The following is an 18,018-nucleotide window of genomic DNA, read 5'->3' as shown; positions in this document are numbered from 1 at the left end:
AGACAGCTTTTACTGCCTGCCTGTATTGCACATCATAAACGGGAAGGAGCACAATGGAATTGCCCCGGAAATTCTCCTTTCGATTATAGTTTGGTGCCCTGTGTACAAAGACCTCCTCACCAGTTAAAATTGTTCTTGGCGATATTTCGCACGGACCCTAAACTTTACATTTTGTAAACGTGGGACACCCTCTTCGCCCCCACACACCCCCAACACACACACAAACACACGCACGCACCCTTTGGGACTCTTTATGCGCTGTTATTGCGGCCCCATGAATATAGGTTACTGACAGAAGCAAGTGCATTCTCTAAAGCCTGAGATATTGGTTCTTCAGAGCATGCAAATGTGGCGGCTGTATCTAGACATTTGCCAAGTGTTAAGTACGTGAAAACGCGGTTATTATTCGCAGGCATAAGGGAGAAGCTGGCGCAAGAAACTCCTTCGGTTATTTCTTCCAATTTGCCAATATTAGACAATATCCCTGCGGTCGCAATTGCGATGTGGGAACACGCCGGCAGAAGAGGCTGCTGGAAAGGAATAAAGGCCCAAGAAGTTAAACGAATGCGAAGCAAACAAGTCCACGACTAAGAAGATCAAAGAGGCTGAAGTAGATGACATTAGACCAATAAATTGCTCCTCTGGTGACAACATACCAAGATGCAAGAAGAAAGAAACAGCAAACATAACCAATGTCCAGACTTAAATACGGATAATGTAGGACCGAATAGATGAGCTGGGTATTTCGAGCTCTCTGATTCTGTACAATTTGCGCGTTTGTGTATTTTTCTTTGCGTGTATGTGTTTACTGCCGCCAACTTTTTGTATATATTTTGCTTTCAGCTTTTTTTCCTGCCAACCCTTAAGATTTCTCAAAAAGTCTTCACTGAATAAATCTTAAAAGGACCCTCAGACATGGGTCCCCGCCACCTTATTTACTTCCCCCACTCTCTGCATGTTAGGCACAACGCTGCCTCTAAAGCAGCCTCTGAAATCTCTCGTTCTGTCGCACACAAAACCAGGCTGGATCCCCGCGCCTGAAAACGCACTTTTCATTTGAATGTATTTTTTTCCTGTCGAGGAAACGGCGAGCGAGCGCAGATGGCAAGGTTTCGGTGACCGCAATATTCTCACACGCTTTCGAAATAATCCTCTAGGCGGGACAATTGTATTTATTCTTTTCTTGTGAGCTCTGGACTACCTCTCTTTGCCTTCTGAGCTTTTCCGGGACGTAAAAGGTAGTGATAAAACGGTGCTCATAAGTTATAAGCGACCTGGGAGCACTATATGATTATGGCTTGTGTATCAAGCAATATCTTGATGTAGTTCTTACTAGGGAGGATTTTGTTGTTTTGGAATCTCTCCTCGCCGTAATTTATCCACGATGATAATGGAGAGCACTGTGCCAAATTATTACTTAGTATGACGATGCATAAACACTTTGTAATTTCAATATAGTTCTACTGCCCAAGGAAAAAAATAATTAATCATAATAAGTTTAAAAACGCCGTTTAGACAAGTATTTGATAGTAAGGCGCTTGTTAGGAAGCAGGGAGTGGCTTTACTCTTTATCCCTAGAAAGAATTAAATCTTTGAAACAGTGTGGGGAAAAATAGCTCAGTGTTCACATTCCTTTCTGGTGCTGAATTTCGATATAAAGAGATTGTCTTTGATTTAAGGAAATGTAAATAAAATGCAGAGAACGCAGTTCTGTTGCGGAGTACTATGCAGAGGTTTGTTTACTTGTCCGGCTTTAACTTGAAAAATACGACTTTCATACTTCACCCACATTTTAGGTTTCCTTTCCTCCTGCCTTTATTTTCCTTCCAATTACTTTTTCTCTCTGTCTTTTGGCAACTGCCATCTGAGAATATTCCACAATTCCTCACTAAACCTCATTCTCAAGACGCGAAAGCCAACAAAAGCAAAACGGAAAAAAATACGATAATGACTCGAGGAAATCAAAACAGAAGGCGAGGAGAAGTTAGGAATGACTTTGAGAGACACGTCAAGTTTGCAGAGAGTCAGCCTGCTTACATCTGTATCATATAATCGCAACGGGTCCCACCGAGCTGGAATTGCTGGGGACACAAGCAGGACTTTTTATTTGTATCAAAGACAGCTGTTGAGGAATTTCTCTCGCCGATAAATAATTTTCCAAACGAGAGGTTTGCGGCACTGCCGTTGCCCCGCACGGCTGTGTCTCCTGCTCCGCGGGGCAGAGAAGGGCATCGGAAAATCCATCGCTTCGCTCCCCGCTCCGAGGGCGAAGCCCTTCGGGGTCTTTCCTCCCGGGCTGCTCCGGGGAGACCCTCTTCCATCCTGCCCGAACCCTTCTGTTCCCCCTTTCTCCAGATATTTCGTTTCTCACCAGCCCTTCGGGAGGTCAGGGCACCCTGTTCGCAGGCTCAAAGCTTCGACAGAGAAGGGCGAATATTTGGGGCAAGGGAAAGAGGAGCTGGCAGTTCAGTGCCAGGGCTCCATCCGTCTCCACTAGCTAATACGAAATGCCTCGGTGTTTTGAGAATAATAAATGCAGGGTATGTCCTTGGTGCAGAGCAAGCTTTACTTTTGCCACGAGTGCATCGAGCACGGCCAGGCGGCAAATGCCACCCTAACGGCGCCCGGTGGCAGCGGGGCGTCCCTCACCGTACTCCCGGGATAAGGGGGAAAAAACCCACCCCGAACCGATCTGCCTTTGTTAAAACCAACACAGCGGTTCCAACCGCAATTATGCTCCCATAAAGTCGACATTTTAGGAGCTTTCGAGGAGGCGGCCGAGCGCTTGATGGCGGGCGTACGGGCGCTCGGGCCCTCTTTCGCGGGCTCACAGCGCCACCTGCCGCCTCCCGGCCGCCACCGCCGCCACCCGCCTCCCGCCGCCGCCCCGCCGCGCCGGCCCCGCGGAGCCAGCGCCTCTGCCCGCCAGTGCACGGGAAGATAAATGTCCACCTCCCAGCCTGGATTTAAGCAGGGGAAGGCCAATAAAAGGTTGTTATTTCCGCTCGCCCGCTTTATCTAAAACAGCCAGACAAAACAAATGAAAAGGCTTTTGTAGAAAATCTTAATTGTGGCTGGACAGTTGTAAACTCATTAAGAGCCGAATTCCAGACAGTTTGCAGACCCGTCATTTATTACACACTCTTAATGCTGATTCTTTGAAGTTGCCTCTGTCTGCAACAACAGAGGGCGTCCCAGCATCCCCAAATACTGGCTCAGGGATCAATTAGGGGCTTGTTGTGTGTGTGCACACCAGAACGAGCTCCCTTTCGCTAATTAGAACTCATCAAATCTTACCCCGGATTTCTTTCCTTTTTCTCCCCCTTTTTTTTTTTAGGAGAAGCCGAAATAATTTTTTATTTTCTCCCGCCGTTCTGTACATCTGTAAACATCTTGCCGGCTCCCTAAGTTTTGTCTTTAGCCCTGCAGCGTTTTACACCCCATAAACGGTTACAACAGTCATTTTCTTTTATTGCACTGTATGGCTCTGAATTTTCCTAACAAGAAGTTCTGCCAAGACCATAAGTGTGTTCCGTTTTATTTTGCTTTAAATACATATATATATGCAAGTGTACCTTCGTAAACCAGGAAGGTTTTTATTGTTATTCGACATATTTGCAGACAAGGGTCGGTGTGGCGCAGAAGTATGCTGCGGCTCATATTATGGAGGATATCCACTCTGAGCAGTAAGATGTCCGCCCAGAACAAGGGTAAATTTCAGCAAGCTCACAGACTTCGCTATTTTCTTTTGTTGCTGAGCTTGGTTTGGCTTAGGGCGGTGGGGGGAGGGGTGGGTGCAATGGGGGTGTGTGTGGAAATCTTCCACTCCAAAGAAACCTTCTTTCTGTTTTTAAAAATAAAACCTATTTTGTCTTCTCTGCTCTATCCTGCTGCCAGCCCAGCTCTTTCCTTCGGCTAAATCAGCGAGTAAAACTGACACCATAAATTCTACCATAATTGTCAGCAAAATTTTATCTGTATCCTTATCTCTCTATACATACATCTATAATCTGAGGCGCTACTGAAGTGCAAGGGGTTGTTTTTATTTGCCACGGGACATTTAAAAGGGAGAGAAAAAAAAAACACACAAACGCAAGGGAAGGAAAAAATGGGTGACGTTTGAAATAACATATTTTGCATGGGCAATTATGTCTCGAAGGGAATTTAAAATGAAGGCGCTGGTAAGGCAAGCCTTCTCAGAGCTTGTTGAAGCACCCATAGTGCCGGGCATTTTCTGGTATAGGCTAATTAACCATCTCAGCTTAAATGTCGCTGAGGTGATTTGCATTATTGTCCGCACTAAAGAACGTTGGACATTTTGGTTTGGTCCTAAATCCCCCCGGCCCACCAGGCCAATTTATTAAACCGGCGTTGACTCGGGAGTGAGCCCCCGCTGCCCTCTGAGGGGGCTCCCGCCTCGCCCTCGCTAAACTCCCGCTTACGAAATCATATCCGGGAGGGGGGAACCGTGACTCCTCTCAGCCAAGCAATGGCATTTAGGACCCGAATCTGCCCATTTAGGAAGAAATTAAGCCCGAATTTTCATCACCTGGGGTCAGCATTTATAGAACCGTGGGTTTGCCTTAGCTCAGAAGTAATGCTGCTACTCGCCTCTCCTCCGCAGCTGCCCTAGCCCTGCCACGTCTGCTGGGGAGATCCGGTGTGCCATGGAAGAACCCCTACTTAATAATCTTAAAGCATCACAAAATAGAAAAGAATCAATATATTTTATTTGGCAAAAAGTTAAATATCATTTCAACACAACGATTTGGTCAGTAGGCCATGAGGTAACTATTTCAAAATAGACAGTGTGTGTTCTGCTTCAACATAACTTCCCAGATTTATTTTTTTTAATCGATACAAATTTACAATAACCAAATGTAGGTTTTTATAGTGTATAATTTATTAACAATAAAATTAACCTTCATTACAGTAACCATCAAATCATTCGATTAAAATTAAAACGTAAACCATAGGTAGTTACCCTTTTCACATATACGTATAGCTCCGAAATCTGATAACTGCTCACTGGTGCAAAAACAATATTTAAGCTAGTCTGTTTAATTATTTTTTAATATATAGATTATATATACAACCGACAAAGACAGTACTATATATATATCAACTGTGCATACTAAAATGACTTGCTTCAATATTTTGAGAACCATAATTCCCAGACATCCCGGATTAATTTTTTCTACTTTTTTTTTTTTGCTTTGAGATATATATAATATATATTTTACAATCAAAGGTTAAGTGTCTAATTATACAGAAAAGACTTGATACACTACAGAGCTATACTCTATGCAATTTTTATAATAAACAACCTGAGTTCAAATTGAATTCTAGCTTACACCATTACATCCGGTACAGCACCCAAGCACATAAATTGAGTCACAAACATAATTACCACAATAAAACACAGTGTTCAAGTATTAGAGCAGATATCTCTCTGCCGCGCAAAGAGCGAATAAAATTAACTACGTAGACTAAACTATACAGTCCGTAAATAGTTGTGCATTATGAAAAGGTAGTTTTTTTCTTTTTTTTCTTCTTTTTTCTTTTCACAAGTGAAGAAACAGGTAGATTTATACAAGCCAGCTAAACAGCCTTTTCGTGCTAATGCCCCCTTTTTCTTTCCTATTAGAAATTTAAAAGTCTTACTGTACCTCTCCTGGCAAACTGGCCACTGTGACAATAAAGGTACAATCATAATCAGAATTTGCCACGGGAAGAAAATGAGGCCTGGACCCAGACGCATTGCATGGCAGGGCTCGAGGGGAGGATATTTTTTTCTTGTTTTTAACTTTTTTCTTTTTTCTTTTTTTTTTTTTACTTTATGCATTTACTTTAGATTTAACCCGCATGTCGCCCTCATTCATCCTTCGCTCGATCTTTGTTGATTTTCTTCATTTTCATCCTCCTATTCTGAAACCAGATTTTCACTTGTCTCTCGGTTAAATTGAGGAGTCTGGCCACCTCGTATCTACGGTCCCTAGTGAGATACATATTGAACAGAAACTCCTTCTCCAGTTCCAGCGTCTGATGCTTGGTGTAAGGGCATCGCTTTTTCCTGGTGGACCTTGCGTGGAGCCAGTTTGCAGCTGGATTATCTACAACGAAAACAACAGGAGAAGCTTAGGCACGGGAAGGGGGGTAGGGAGGGGACTCGGGAGGGAGACCCACGCAGGACCAGCCGCGTAGGTATCCCGATGTTGGGGTTTAGGACGTGGCTCTCATTTCCCCAGGCACAGAGGATGGTGAGGCACAATGGACTCCAAAATAAAGATACATGGAGAGGTCACACGCAACCACACGCGGCAAAGCCCCGCCGCCCCCGCCTCCACTCGCCTTTTTGTTTGTAGGATGCAATTTTAAAATACTCTTTCTCCTCCTCTCTCTCTCCCTTTCTCTGCTAGCTCCCTCCCTCCTCCCTGGCCTCCCCACGCACATCCCCCTCAAACTGCCAGCCCGGGGAGTGACCAGCCAGACCAACATGTCATCGAAATTGTTTAACTTTTTAATTTCCACCTCCCGTGTCATCACTGCCAAGACCCAGGGAGCTGGCGAGTCAGTCTACAGCTGGCATAATTACAGCATTGCCCGCTTAGGACCTTTACTCGCTCGGCGTTAATCACGATAGCAATCCCGAGGCGCTCTGCCTCCAGTCCCGCAGCCCGGGGAGCATTCAGCCCGGGGTTTTCCACCGAGAAGACGAAGAGGGGAGGGGGGGACCAAGTAAACGGCGAGGTTTCTGCTACCAGCCCCGCAATAGCCTGCGAGCCGTCTCAAAAAGATCAGATTCACATCCAATGCTTTCTAGGCACCCTCTCCCTGGCGTTTGCCCACGCCTGGGAGTGTGGCGGGGCAGGAGAATGCGAGCACGTCTTGTGGAGTTTGCTGCGGTGGGCTGGGGCGGGGTAGGCCGTTTTTTGCCTTTCCTTTTTTTTTTTTTTTTTTTGTTTAAGTTGCAGTTGTAGGGTGGGTTTTTATTTTCCTTTCAGCCTGGAAAGCCCGAGCCATCCTAAGTCCAGGCCGAGCCTGCGAAAGGCAGCGCTGGCTTTTGCAGATCGCAGACCCCGGCGAGCTGGAGCAGCGGCGGCGGCAAGCGGCCCGTGCTCGGCCGCGTAACGAGCCCCAGCGCCCCGACACCTCTCCGTGGCCGGCGCAGCGCCCTGAAGTCCATTACCCTCCCACTCCCACTTACTTGGATCGATCTGCGGTTTCTCTCCGTTTGCCTCACTTTCTCCATTGCTTTCAGAGAATGCGCCTTCGTGGCTTTGCTTATCCCTATCAACTGGAGGAGAACCACAAGCATAATCAGAGAGAGACAAAGTGTGAGTGTCAAACGTGGTACAGTCAGCCCTTCTGGCCGCCAGCGGTTCAGGTTTAATGCCGTAATGCCTGCTGGTAGGTAACCCGGGGAAAGACAAGGAGCCCGGCACAGGCTCAAGCCACGAACGCATGTACCTGCCGTCGGGCGGTGCCACGGGCGCCTGGTGGTGCGCGTAGGGGTGGTAGACGGCGGGGACGCCGCTGGCGCCGGCGGGGTGCGCGGGGCTCCAGGGGGGGCCGAAGACGGGAGCCTTGGGCTGGAAGCTGCAGGGGGCCAGCTCGGGGTGCTCAGCCAGCGCCGCCGGCCGCGGCGGCGGCCCCAGCGGGGCGGGGGCGAAGCGGGGAGCCGTTAGCTCGTCCCCCTCCGGCACCAGGAAGGAGTCCACGTAGTAGTTGCTGAGGGTCCCGGGAGCCGACATGGCGGGCGCGGGCGGCGGACCCACCGCGGTTCGGGGCTGCGGGTTTCACGTAACAACTTGGTGCTGGCGGAGAAGTAGAGTCAGTAATAAGTTGAGGGCAGCCCGGGCGCCCATTGGCTGCCCCGGTCACGTGGCGGGGGAGCAGAACAATAAAGTATAAATCAGTCCGCGGGCTATTAATGGGTCAGTGTTTTCCAGCCATAATTTTTATAGCGAGGCCATATGTTTTTATGCAAAGGGATATTGGAGTTATACGGCGGGGTTTGTTTTAATTGCGGCCATCTGAGATTAAAAGATCAGATTCCGTATTACAGCCCCCCCTTCCCTCTTTCTCTCTCTCCTCTTCCCCCCCCCCACCCCCCATTAAAGCGGACTATTTTATATCATAATTAATCATCCCATCAGTGTGTCGTGTTCCCCGCGAAAAAAAAAAAACAACCACCACCCTTGTGATCGGAGACCTTCACATAAAATTATACAATAATCGAAGCAATAAAAAAAGCAAAATAGCAGTTGCGGTATACTGTATTTAAATATATATTTATTATATTTCATAAGGAGTTATTGTTTCGGGAGCCACGGGGTTGTTATTAAGTCAGTAACTATGAGCGCGCTCATTTGCATCGCTGTGTTTCACAGCAGTAAAAATTTAAGAGTGCTTGGAAAGGTTAAATTATACTATTGTGTTTAGTTTGGGAACTCACTGTAAATAATACCGTTCCGCTCGTCTCAGAGCTGGCAGCGGAAAGTAAAATCCAACGTATCCCCTTTCCGAAACTGCGCTGCGGAGCCGGCCCTCCCCGCCCGGCCGGAGGAGGACCGGGCCAGGCGCTGTCTCGGTATTTAGGCTGTCCCCCACCAAACTGCACTTCACCACCCCACCCCGCAGGGCAGAGCGCGGCAGTGACCGAAACACCGTCTTCGTCCTCCCCGCCGCACTGCACCGCCGCGCCTGCCCGCCCCTGCCCTTGGACGGGGCCGCAGAGGCCGGGGACCCCCTCGCCAGGCCGGGGAGAAGAGCCGGAACTGGGCGGGCCGGCGGTGACCGGAGGGGAGCGAAGGGGAGCGGAGGGGACCGGAGTCGCCGTCCTGGCAGGGAGGGAAGGAGCGCGGGCAGAGCCGGGCGGTGGTATTTATCACGACGATTAATTCTTTAACGAAGCAGGGAAGCAGCGGGAGGAAAGGGGGGAAAAGCGCCGTCTCCCCGCTGCCGAAAGGCACCCTGCTTCTCAAGGCGGCTATCAAAGGGGCGTTCGCAGTCGGCCGTCCCGCATTCTGGTGAAGCAAATTTATGTGCAAATATAGTTATTTATTTGCTGGTACCTCCTTTGACCGCAGGACACACGCTAGCGGCATCGGAAACCGAGCGGAGGGTTACAGTCCTCCGCGGAGGAGGGGAGGGTGAGCGGAGGAAAAGTAAGAGGCGGCCAGATCCAAGTCCAGTGTTAGGAACTAAAGTCGTGGCCGAGCGCTTTGCAAATATGCCTGGGACTCCTCGATTTTCCTCCGGCGGACACTCACGCTGTTTATCCCAGTGGTTGGCGAAGGAGCGCGGTCAATGGGATGCAGGGGGCACAAAAAATCTCCGCGAGAGGCTCAATTTACTCGAAATATCTTTTATTGAAAATAGAGCCCAGCAAATGGTAGGGACGGCTGAGTAATAATTAAAATCACGTGTAAATTTTGTGCATGCGAAAGTGTGGTTCTAATTAGTTTTACATCGCTATGTGGGCTGTCTCTCTCTCCCTCTCTCCTTCTCTCTTTCTTTTTCTTTTCATGTCTTCCCAACAGTTTAATCCGAAATCTTACGGAGATCCTATTTTAACAACGCTCTCTCCCCCCATTCAGGATTACAACGGCCCATAATGAAACTATTATACCCCATTGGAGTTCGAAAATTACGGAACAGTTGCAAGATCTCCACAAACAAGGAGCCCGTTATTTTCTAACAATTTTTAAAAAGCAAATAAAGCTCTCCTCAGCTATTTCTTGTGGCCATAGTACAGACAAGCCCTAATAGAAAAAAATAATTGTATGTATTTCCTGGAAAGACGGAACTCGACGTCATTTGTATTTACTATTAAGAGTCAGCTGTGGTGAAATGTGATTGTAGAACTTCCTTTTTCCATTCAGAAAAAATAATCTTAGCTGCAGGAGTCCTGGATGTTTATATTCGAATTTGGGTTCTCAACTTGCAGCGGGTTTAATTTTTTTGGTTCCTCACCAAAAATAATAGCAAATGAATAACAATAACAATAAGCTTTAAAAGAACGTGCCTGCATTTTTATTTCCCTGTAAAATTCTACATTTGTTCACTGCCGGCATCCAAGTGGCATGAGAGGGTGTACAGAAAGCAAGGGATAAAATATAGCAAATAATTACAGACATTTTCTCACGCGGTCACGTTGCTGATAATAACGCAGGAGCATTCGCCTCTCTTTTCGTCCTTTCAGACCCATTTTTCCCCAAAGTACATTTTGCATACGAATCAGGAAGGCTAGTGGGGGTAGCGGGGGCTTCGCCCAATTTGCCTTGCAAATAGTTTAAGGTTTTGGTGGCTTACACCCTCGCAGGCAAAAGACCCCCAAAACAGGGCAGAAACAGACGTTCGCATCAAATTGCTATATGAAATCGGAATGCCCAGGAATGAATCACTGCTGGAGCGATCGTGCCTGAATAAAAAATATTCCCTTCCCTCCATCCCGGCATAATCAATTTAGCAGATCTCCCATTCCACTTGCTCTTACCCCCGTCTGCAACAGGAAGGACACCTCAAGCGGAGGCGCAGAGTATACGCGGGAGCAGGGCAGGAATCCGCCGGCGTTGGCGATCTCTCCTGAACGGGAAGTTCAGGATCACCTTTCCCCAGGGTTTCCTGCCTCTGCAAACCTCTCTCACGGAATCGCCTGTGCTACGAACGCACGGAGGTGTTTTGGCACAACGGAGAAAAAAATTTATGCCGAATTTGGGGGAAGCAGCCCCAAATCAGGATGGTGGGATTCAAATAGGAAATAAAGGTCAGAGGCAAACCTATGTGCAAACGCCATACAGGCACGCACAGACATATACACAGTAAATACACCGCCCGTATGTACACAGACCCAGCAGATAGCCCGTCAGACGCACAGTGCGCGTATAGGCAGGCACAAGCGCTTAAATTTGACTGCAATGTGGAGCTCTGCTCCTGCCCCAGCCGACGACGCCTCCTGCTCTAAGAAAACGGCTAGGACGGGTCCAGCTAAAATCCGCTATCCAAACTCCTTTGAGTTCCTGCAGCCCAGCCTGGAGTTTCGAAAAAGTTTATATCTTTTTTTTTCCCTGATTATTTTTAGGCAAAAAATAATCACGGACACTACAAAAATAAATGGAAATAAAGCCCCGAAGAGTGAATTTTCTGCCCTTTCCCCTGTCTGCCTTTCCCCTGCCGAGGGTGCCCCGCTCCGCTACCGTGCCGGCGCTGGCTGCCGGGCGGAGGGGCCCCAGCGGGAGGCCGTCCCTGCCCGCAGTCACGCTGCGGACACAAAAGGCGGCGGCAGTGGCGGCGGCGGTGGGCCCGGAGAGGTCGCTGTTGCCCGTTCCGCCGCCGCGGAGAGCGGCCGCGCCCGCGCCGCAATCGTGATCATAACCGAGGCCTTGCGGGCCGCGGGGCAGCCGGCGCCCCCAGGCAACCCCGGGGGAGCGGGCCCAACAGGCGGCGGCGTGGGGCCGGCGGAGCCCTGAGACAGGTCCCGACGGGCACCAGCCACACCCCCACGGGGGGCGAGAGCCGCTGGCGGGGCCCGCAACCCCGTCGCGAGTGGGGTCCACCCGGCCGCGGGCCCTGCGCTCCGGGGCCTTGTCTGTGATGGTGCACGGAGCGGGGCCAGCAGACTTGATATCTCCCCCTCCTCCAGGCAGGCTTTTGGGTCTCTGTTTTTTAATAAATCCAGACAGAAAAATATAAACAGACACCACCCCCCCCCGAGCTCGACCCACGCCGAGCAGAATGCAAAAACGCACCTGACCTTGAATGCAGCCTGCGAGATATATTAAAATCCCGCAAGCAGGCAGGGACTCGCTTAGGAGCTAGCTAACCTTGAAGAACTTGTCAAGCTTCCCCCCTCGGCTGTCGTGTTTATCTGAGGAATCAAAGGAGGCTCCGTTGCAGATGGGGAACAATGGCATTGGGACTTGACGCCTACAGATCACTTCAGCGCTAAGATTTCTTCGGGCAGAAAGGACCCTCGCACCAAGCATACCTGGTGATGATATCAACTGAAGTAATTAAGGCAGTTTCGTGCTGTAGAGAGAAAGGTGGAGCCCCAACAACATGAAACTACCTAAACCACAGAGCAGTTCTCAGGCGCTAATTATCACTTTCCCCATTGCCGTGGTCCTTAACGTAAGGATCCCGCTACGAAAATAAAACCAGAAACGTGACTAAAACATCCCTCTCGCCCGCCCGCCCGCCCCGCCGGCGCCCCACCGCGCCCCCCGGCCAGCCTCGGGTGGGTTAATGAATACAACAGAAAAATATAATAACACTCACCCACCCCAACCCCTCGGGCAGCTTTCGCCTCTCCATGCAGATACAATCGGGAAGAAAAAGGTCGTGCACGACAATGTTACATCATGAAAAGCGAACGGCTCCCAAGAAGCCCGGGTTCAAAGTCTGTCCCCCCTCCTCCCGGCATACACATACCCTGCAAGGAAGCATTAACTGTCGCTCTTCTCCCAGCCCTCCTTTTGCCTTCCCTTTGTGCAAGCCTCTATTAGCTAAACATGCAGCAAGGAAAGGAGGATGCAAAAAAAAAAGCAGCCTGGGTGAAATAAGCTCTTCCACATGCAGCCAGGTAGGGAATAGCCTTGTCTGGAGGGGCCCGCTGGCAGGGAGGTGAGGCTGAGGTCCCCCCCTCCCCATGCGCTCACCTTTACGATTTCTTCTCAGCCCTGAGATAAAGCTAGAATTTTGTCACCGTCCTCTGGAGTTAAAGATCTCCGCACACTTGTAGGTGTTTGATAACAACAACAACAAAAAAGTCGTTTCCCTACCCTCAAGAAATAGTAATTTGCTTCCTCAGTCTATGCAGCTCCTCAGTCAACTGAAACCACTCGTTCAAGACAGCAACAATCCAGATATACTAGCAAGTCATAAAACTGAACAAAAGCCGACAAACCTTAGAGCACCATCGCTATATGGCCCAGACAAATTACGACCGTCTAGGTAATATTTAAATAGATTCCTAAAGTAATTGCAGGGGGTTTAGGCAACTATTCCTGTTGTAAAAGTTCTCGAAGACATAAAGTAGAACCTGAGGATAAACAGTCACAAAAAGAGGTAAAATTAAAAGGATTAATTCCACGGGTTTTTATTCTTCTATGAGAACATAAACATCGTCTTTTCCACGCACAGCAGCATTACAATATTAATTTATTCCGATTTAAGGTAAGAACTAGATATAGCTAGAACTAACATTTATAATAACGATAGAATGCATTTGCTTAAAACAGTATTGGCATTTTAATAATAATAGACATTTATACATATCTGTATTTATAGTTTTTCCCCTTTTTTTTTTTTTCTCTTTTTGATTTTTTTCACCCATATGTTTGACCTTTTAATGCATGTAACTTCACAGTATAAAGGAAGACGAACATATTCTCCCTCGCAATCTCAGACTCTGGCTCAGAAAGTACTTCTGATGTCCAGGATATATACTTTTCAGTTAAATTAGTGAGGAAAAAGTGAATACTTTCTTCTCAAGGGGGAATTTCTGTGTGCTTGTCATGCGTTACCAAAGGTAACGTTATTTATAGACAAAAAAATCACTAATTCCACATATTTAAGCAAAACTACGTTAAGTAAATATCTACAACCAGAAAGAGCGAGAGAAATTCAGAGGTAAGTGTCATAATTTAGTCCATGAGCAAGACGAACACTTTTATACCTTTAAAGAGAAGACATTTCATTTTCCTGGCCAATTTTAAAGCTGTAATATTGACTTTTAGGGTAAAGCAAAAAAAAAAAAAGAATCGCTCTTAACACCCGTTCCCATGAAGCCCTTTGAAAGGATGCCTGCATTTCATTATTGTAAGTCCTGCTTTTCGAAGGAAAAAGGGGGGAGGGCGGGAGAAAAGGAAAACAAAGTGGGGGGGAAGCTCCCAATATATAGAAATATGGCAAGGCTTATATTTTCATTCTGCAGCTACGTACAGTACAAGTTATAACGCTCATAATTTAAACGAACGCGCCTTTAACCGAGCTTGTTTACTTTTCAGAGAGAGATATGGGGAGGAAAGATAGTTGCAGCTTCTGAAATGGTATTTCTGTGTTTCAAAGCTTAAAGAAACAAATCGGCCCTGGGGAAGGCTGAAGGAAGCGGGAAGGTTCACTCACGGCATTTTGTGCATTAGCGTGGCTTTAATCCACCCGCCGCCCCCCCAGAGTAGTTCTTAAGAGGTTAAGGACATATTGAGAACGTCTAAAATCGTTAATCCATACAGGTGCGGATGACTGCAGCCTAGGAAAATGATACTGGCTCTTTAAACCATAAAGATGTGTGTATAGGTTCATCAGGAGAAATTAAAGTTGGCTGTGAGCTCCCGAATCCTATTCTCTCTGTTAATTTTCTTCAGTTTCATTCTGCGGTTCTGAAACCAGATTTTAACTTGTCTGTCTGTGAGGTGGACTGTGCGGCTGATCTCTAGGCGACGCTCACGAGTCAGGTACATATTGAATAGAAACTCCTTTTCCAGCTCGAGAGTTTGATGCTTGGTATAGGGGCATCGTTTCTTTCTGCCACTTTTTGCCGTGAGCCAGTTTGCTGCATTTTCTCCTTTTGAATTGCCTAGTTTTGAGAAAGTAAAAAAGGGACGTTACCAGCGGGTAGGAGGCAAAGAGCTGGGGGAAGAGGGTGGAAGGAGCGTATCTCTGTCTGTGTCTGTGTGTGTGTGAGGGGGGCTCTCTCCGCCAGCTGTGGGGAGGTGGAATGTGGGGTGTCCTTGTGGGAACCGAGAGCTTCAAAGCGGTTTCCCAAAGGCCCTGGAACCGGCTGGGAAATATCTGCCTCTGCTGAAAAAGCTCCGAACAGCCTTCGGCGGGGCAGTGTGCACCGCTGGGCCGTTCATCTCCGAATCCCCCCCCAAAACAGGCTTTTACCCATTCCCCCTCAGCCGTTCCGAGCCCAATGTTACTGGGGGGCAGCTCTGCTGAATGGTCTGGCGTCGGTTTTCTCCCCCCAGGCACCTGCTTCCAAAAAAAACAAGCCTGCGGATCTGAAATTTGTAAGCCTGCTCTAGAGGCGGAAAAGAAGGTGAGCTGGGGAGCCGGAGCCTCCCTGCCTCCTCTTTTCCCAAGGAGCTTCGCCCCGGCCCTCTTTTTTCCAACCATTTCGAGGAAAAAAAAAAAAAAAAAAAAGAGAAAAATTAAAAATCCCCCGTAGCAGGTTTTTTATTCCTATCACTGAAACCGGTTGAGAAAGAGGTAACACCGATTCCTCGATGGCTCGGAGTGGTTCGTGGTTTGGGGTTGGCGCTCTAGTAGTTTCCCGCTTTCTTTTTTGTTTTGATCTCATTATTTTCCAACGGGGCGCCTGAAGGAATAACAGGGTGTCTGAAATACGGCCGAAGAGAAGCGCCTGAAAAGTCTGCCGCCAAGGGAAGGGGAGTTATTTTTTTTTGCCATGGGGACCCGAAAGGGAAATAAAGAAGCAAATGAATAAATAACAACCCTGTTATCTAGCGTAGACGCTGAAGGATATTCGCGGTGCATTCATCAGTCTAATTTGATAGCAGTTCATAGATGGCACATTTCAGCGCGGCTGTTATTCCGAAAAGCATTCTGGATCGTAAAATATAACTTACCGCGTTAATAGGTTTATTTATTGGCACTGCCTATTGCTTATTTTGGATGCTTTACAAACATCTCTGTTATCTGGTAGGCACCTTCACATCACAGGGGAAAGACTGATCTTGTTTTTCTATACGTTTAAGCAGCATGCAGGCTAAGGTTGCCCAGAGAGGAAGCTCTAAGGGTTTTAAACTATAGGATGGACATTAATTTTTACGGCAACTCTATGCCCGAATATTACAAGGTTCAGAAGGTCAGTCCGAGCAGCGCTTCTTGGCAGCCCCGCGGGGCTGCTGGGATCTTCCCTTCGCATCGCGATGCCACTATGATCAGCAACTGCCTTTTTTTTTTTTTTTTTTTTTAAATCATCACCATGACCATCATTCGCTTACCTACGGACTCTTTCTCGGGAGAGGCTTTGCTGCTCTCTGACGGAGCTGGAGAGAGCTCCTCTGCGGTGGAAGATGAAGCCTGAGTCTCGTCCTCCCTCTGGGAGACACACGCCAAGGGGCTGGGGGAGCGTTCCTCGTCCTCCTTCCTCCCCGCGTCCGGGACAGGAGGCAAAGATGGAGGCGTCTGGAAGCGGCCGGGGGGCTGCGGAGGGAAGGGGGCAGCACCGGCCGGCCCCGCGCCGCAGCTCTTGGAGGTGCCATAAGCCTGGGAGAGGCGGAAGTAGCCCGGGACGGGGACCCCGCCGCCGCCGCCGCCGGGCGGGCTGGCCTCGGCGCTCAGACGGGGGAAGGGAGCGAGGTCTGTGGCGGCCGAGCCCTTGGGGCATTTCTCTGAGTCATAGAGGCAGTAGGAGCTCTCCTCCTTAATGCTTGGAGCGAAGGAGCACGAGGTGGCCTGCTGGCTCTCCGGCTCTTCCATGCGACAGGACCGGGGGGGGTCTAGCCACACTTCCATCCCTGACACGTAGGGGTGCGAGCTGGGGACCATGCTTTGAGAAGTACCTTCATTGCGTTTGCTCAAAACGGGGAAAAGTCCGCAGCTTTGCAGCCCGTAGGACAGATCGGACGCTTGTGGCAGGTAGATACCACTGTTGGGGTAGTAGCCGCCTCCGCCTCCGCCTCCTGCTCCCGCCGCTTCCCCTCTGCCCGAGCTGATCAAGGAGTCTACCAAAAAAGAGTTTGCAGCCGGGCTCTCGGAGCATGACATTGTTGTGGAATAATTTGGCGAAGGGAGCAGATAGCCCTTTCTGGCTGACATTTCTTGTGCAAAACATGCTGAATATGATTAGAGATACCCCCGCACCACGGCAGACGCTTGCAGCCAATGGAAGGCCGGGCCTCCCCAGCAACCCCTCCCCGTCTGGTTTCGTATGCACCGAGCCGCTCTCAGGTCGACCTCTGAATTTGGGAGATAGATGTATATTAATGTGTAATATGGATTTCCATACACACAGGCGAGCACGCTTCGCCCACATGGGCGAGTGGCTGCGCCTGGGCGGGAGCCGCGCTCCCGGGAAGGGGAAGGAGCGGGCTTTGCTAGTACTGGCTCCAAGTTTTGCTCCCCTCTTATCACACGCACGGCTATAAAATAGCCCGGCGGTCCTGGTGTTTATTATACCTAGGCTGAAGCGGTGTCCAGATGAAGCTTTTACTATCGCTCCTCTCTCGCGGTTGGGCTTTCCGGCAGCAATGCCTGCTCACCCCCCTGCACAGCCTATGTGTCTCACGAAATTAATAAAGCCACGGCTCGCCCGGTGTTTTATGCTCAGGCTCTGCTCATTTTATTTGATTTTCTCGTTTTTTAAGAAATAAAAGACGTGTTATTGTTTATCACGGATCATTGGAAACCGTAAAGGGGCCTGGTGCCTCTCGCGTTAAACTACTGAGGAAGGGGGCTGCTTCCAGCCTAACATCACTGCCACGACGCCGGGCTAGGCTTAAATTTCCTGGAGAGAAAATGCTCGCTGCAGCTCTGAAGAATCTCTTAGGGAGTAATGCCACTCTGGGAGGACTGATTGTGCGGTTGCAGCTCCTAATGCTTTAGTTAACGCTGGATTCTTCCCGAGGTCTGATTACATTTGAAATATAGAGCCAGACACATGCCACAGAAAGAATCCAGACGCGAGCAGTTTAAATGGATCTTCGCAGGATGCTGCGTAGCCTGTTTATTGATGTGTTTATATTTGGGCGATCATTTTTATATCTCCTCTGCCCCCCCATTTAGGTCATTCACTTTTCGCCTCTGCAAAAGCACCGTCTCTTCCACAAGCAATGTATTAAATAATAGAAACAAGAGGAAGTAGATGAATTCTGAAATACTAGACATCCCTGTCCAGTCAATATGTAATTGTGGCGGAGGTAGCAGACGATAGCAGACAGACAGGGACGCAGACAGAGAGACAGATAGATTTTCTAATGAATCGCTTAATGATGGCTTGCTTTCACTTCCATCATCCCTCGCTTATGCCATTTTGAAGTCGCCTCA

The 18,018-nt window shown here is 48.7% G+C and overlaps 2 protein-coding genes and 1 long non-coding RNA gene across 3 annotated transcripts; 1 reads left to right on the top strand and 2 right to left on the bottom strand.

Annotated features, from left to right (window-relative positions):
* Positions 1 to 4,708: 4,708 nt before the first annotated feature.
* Positions 4,709 to 7,811, bottom strand: HOXA9 (homeobox A9). The gene is made up of 2 exons (XM_068404765.1): positions 7,208 to 7,811; positions 4,709 to 6,113 (listed from the first exon to the last, which is right to left on the bottom strand). Exons 1-2 carry the CDS (start codon positions 7,752 to 7,754, stop codon positions 5,875 to 5,877), a joined length of 786 nt encoding a protein of 261 aa, XP_068260866.1. The 5' UTR covers positions 7,755 to 7,811; the 3' UTR covers positions 4,709 to 5,874.
* Positions 7,812 to 8,616: 805 nt separating this feature from the next.
* LOC137665852 (uncharacterized) lies at positions 8,617 to 9,739 on the top strand. Its single transcript, XR_011048551.1, has 2 exons — positions 8,617 to 8,883; positions 9,603 to 9,739. It is a non-coding gene; the product is annotated as an uncharacterized lncRNA (long non-coding RNA).
* A 3,347-nt stretch (positions 9,740 to 13,086) lies between these two features.
* HOXA10 (homeobox A10) lies at positions 13,087 to 16,818 on the bottom strand. The gene is made up of 2 exons (XM_068405034.1): positions 15,975 to 16,818; positions 13,087 to 14,581 (listed from the first exon to the last, which is right to left on the bottom strand). The coding sequence occupies exons 1-2, from the start codon at positions 16,789 to 16,791 to the stop codon at positions 14,307 to 14,309; spliced, it is 1,092 nt and encodes a 363-aa protein (XP_068261135.1). The 5' UTR covers positions 16,792 to 16,818; the 3' UTR covers positions 13,087 to 14,306.
* Positions 16,819 to 18,018: the final 1,200 nt, after the last annotated feature.

This window comes from Nyctibius grandis, chromosome 7 (assembly GCF_013368605.1).
Source record: "Nyctibius grandis isolate bNycGra1 chromosome 7, bNycGra1.pri, whole genome shotgun sequence".
NCBI lineage: Eukaryota > Metazoa > Chordata > Aves > Nyctibiiformes > Nyctibiidae > Nyctibius > Nyctibius grandis.
The sequence above is the reverse complement of the archived record's forward strand: the minus strand, read 5'-3'. Positions and strand labels throughout refer to the sequence as shown.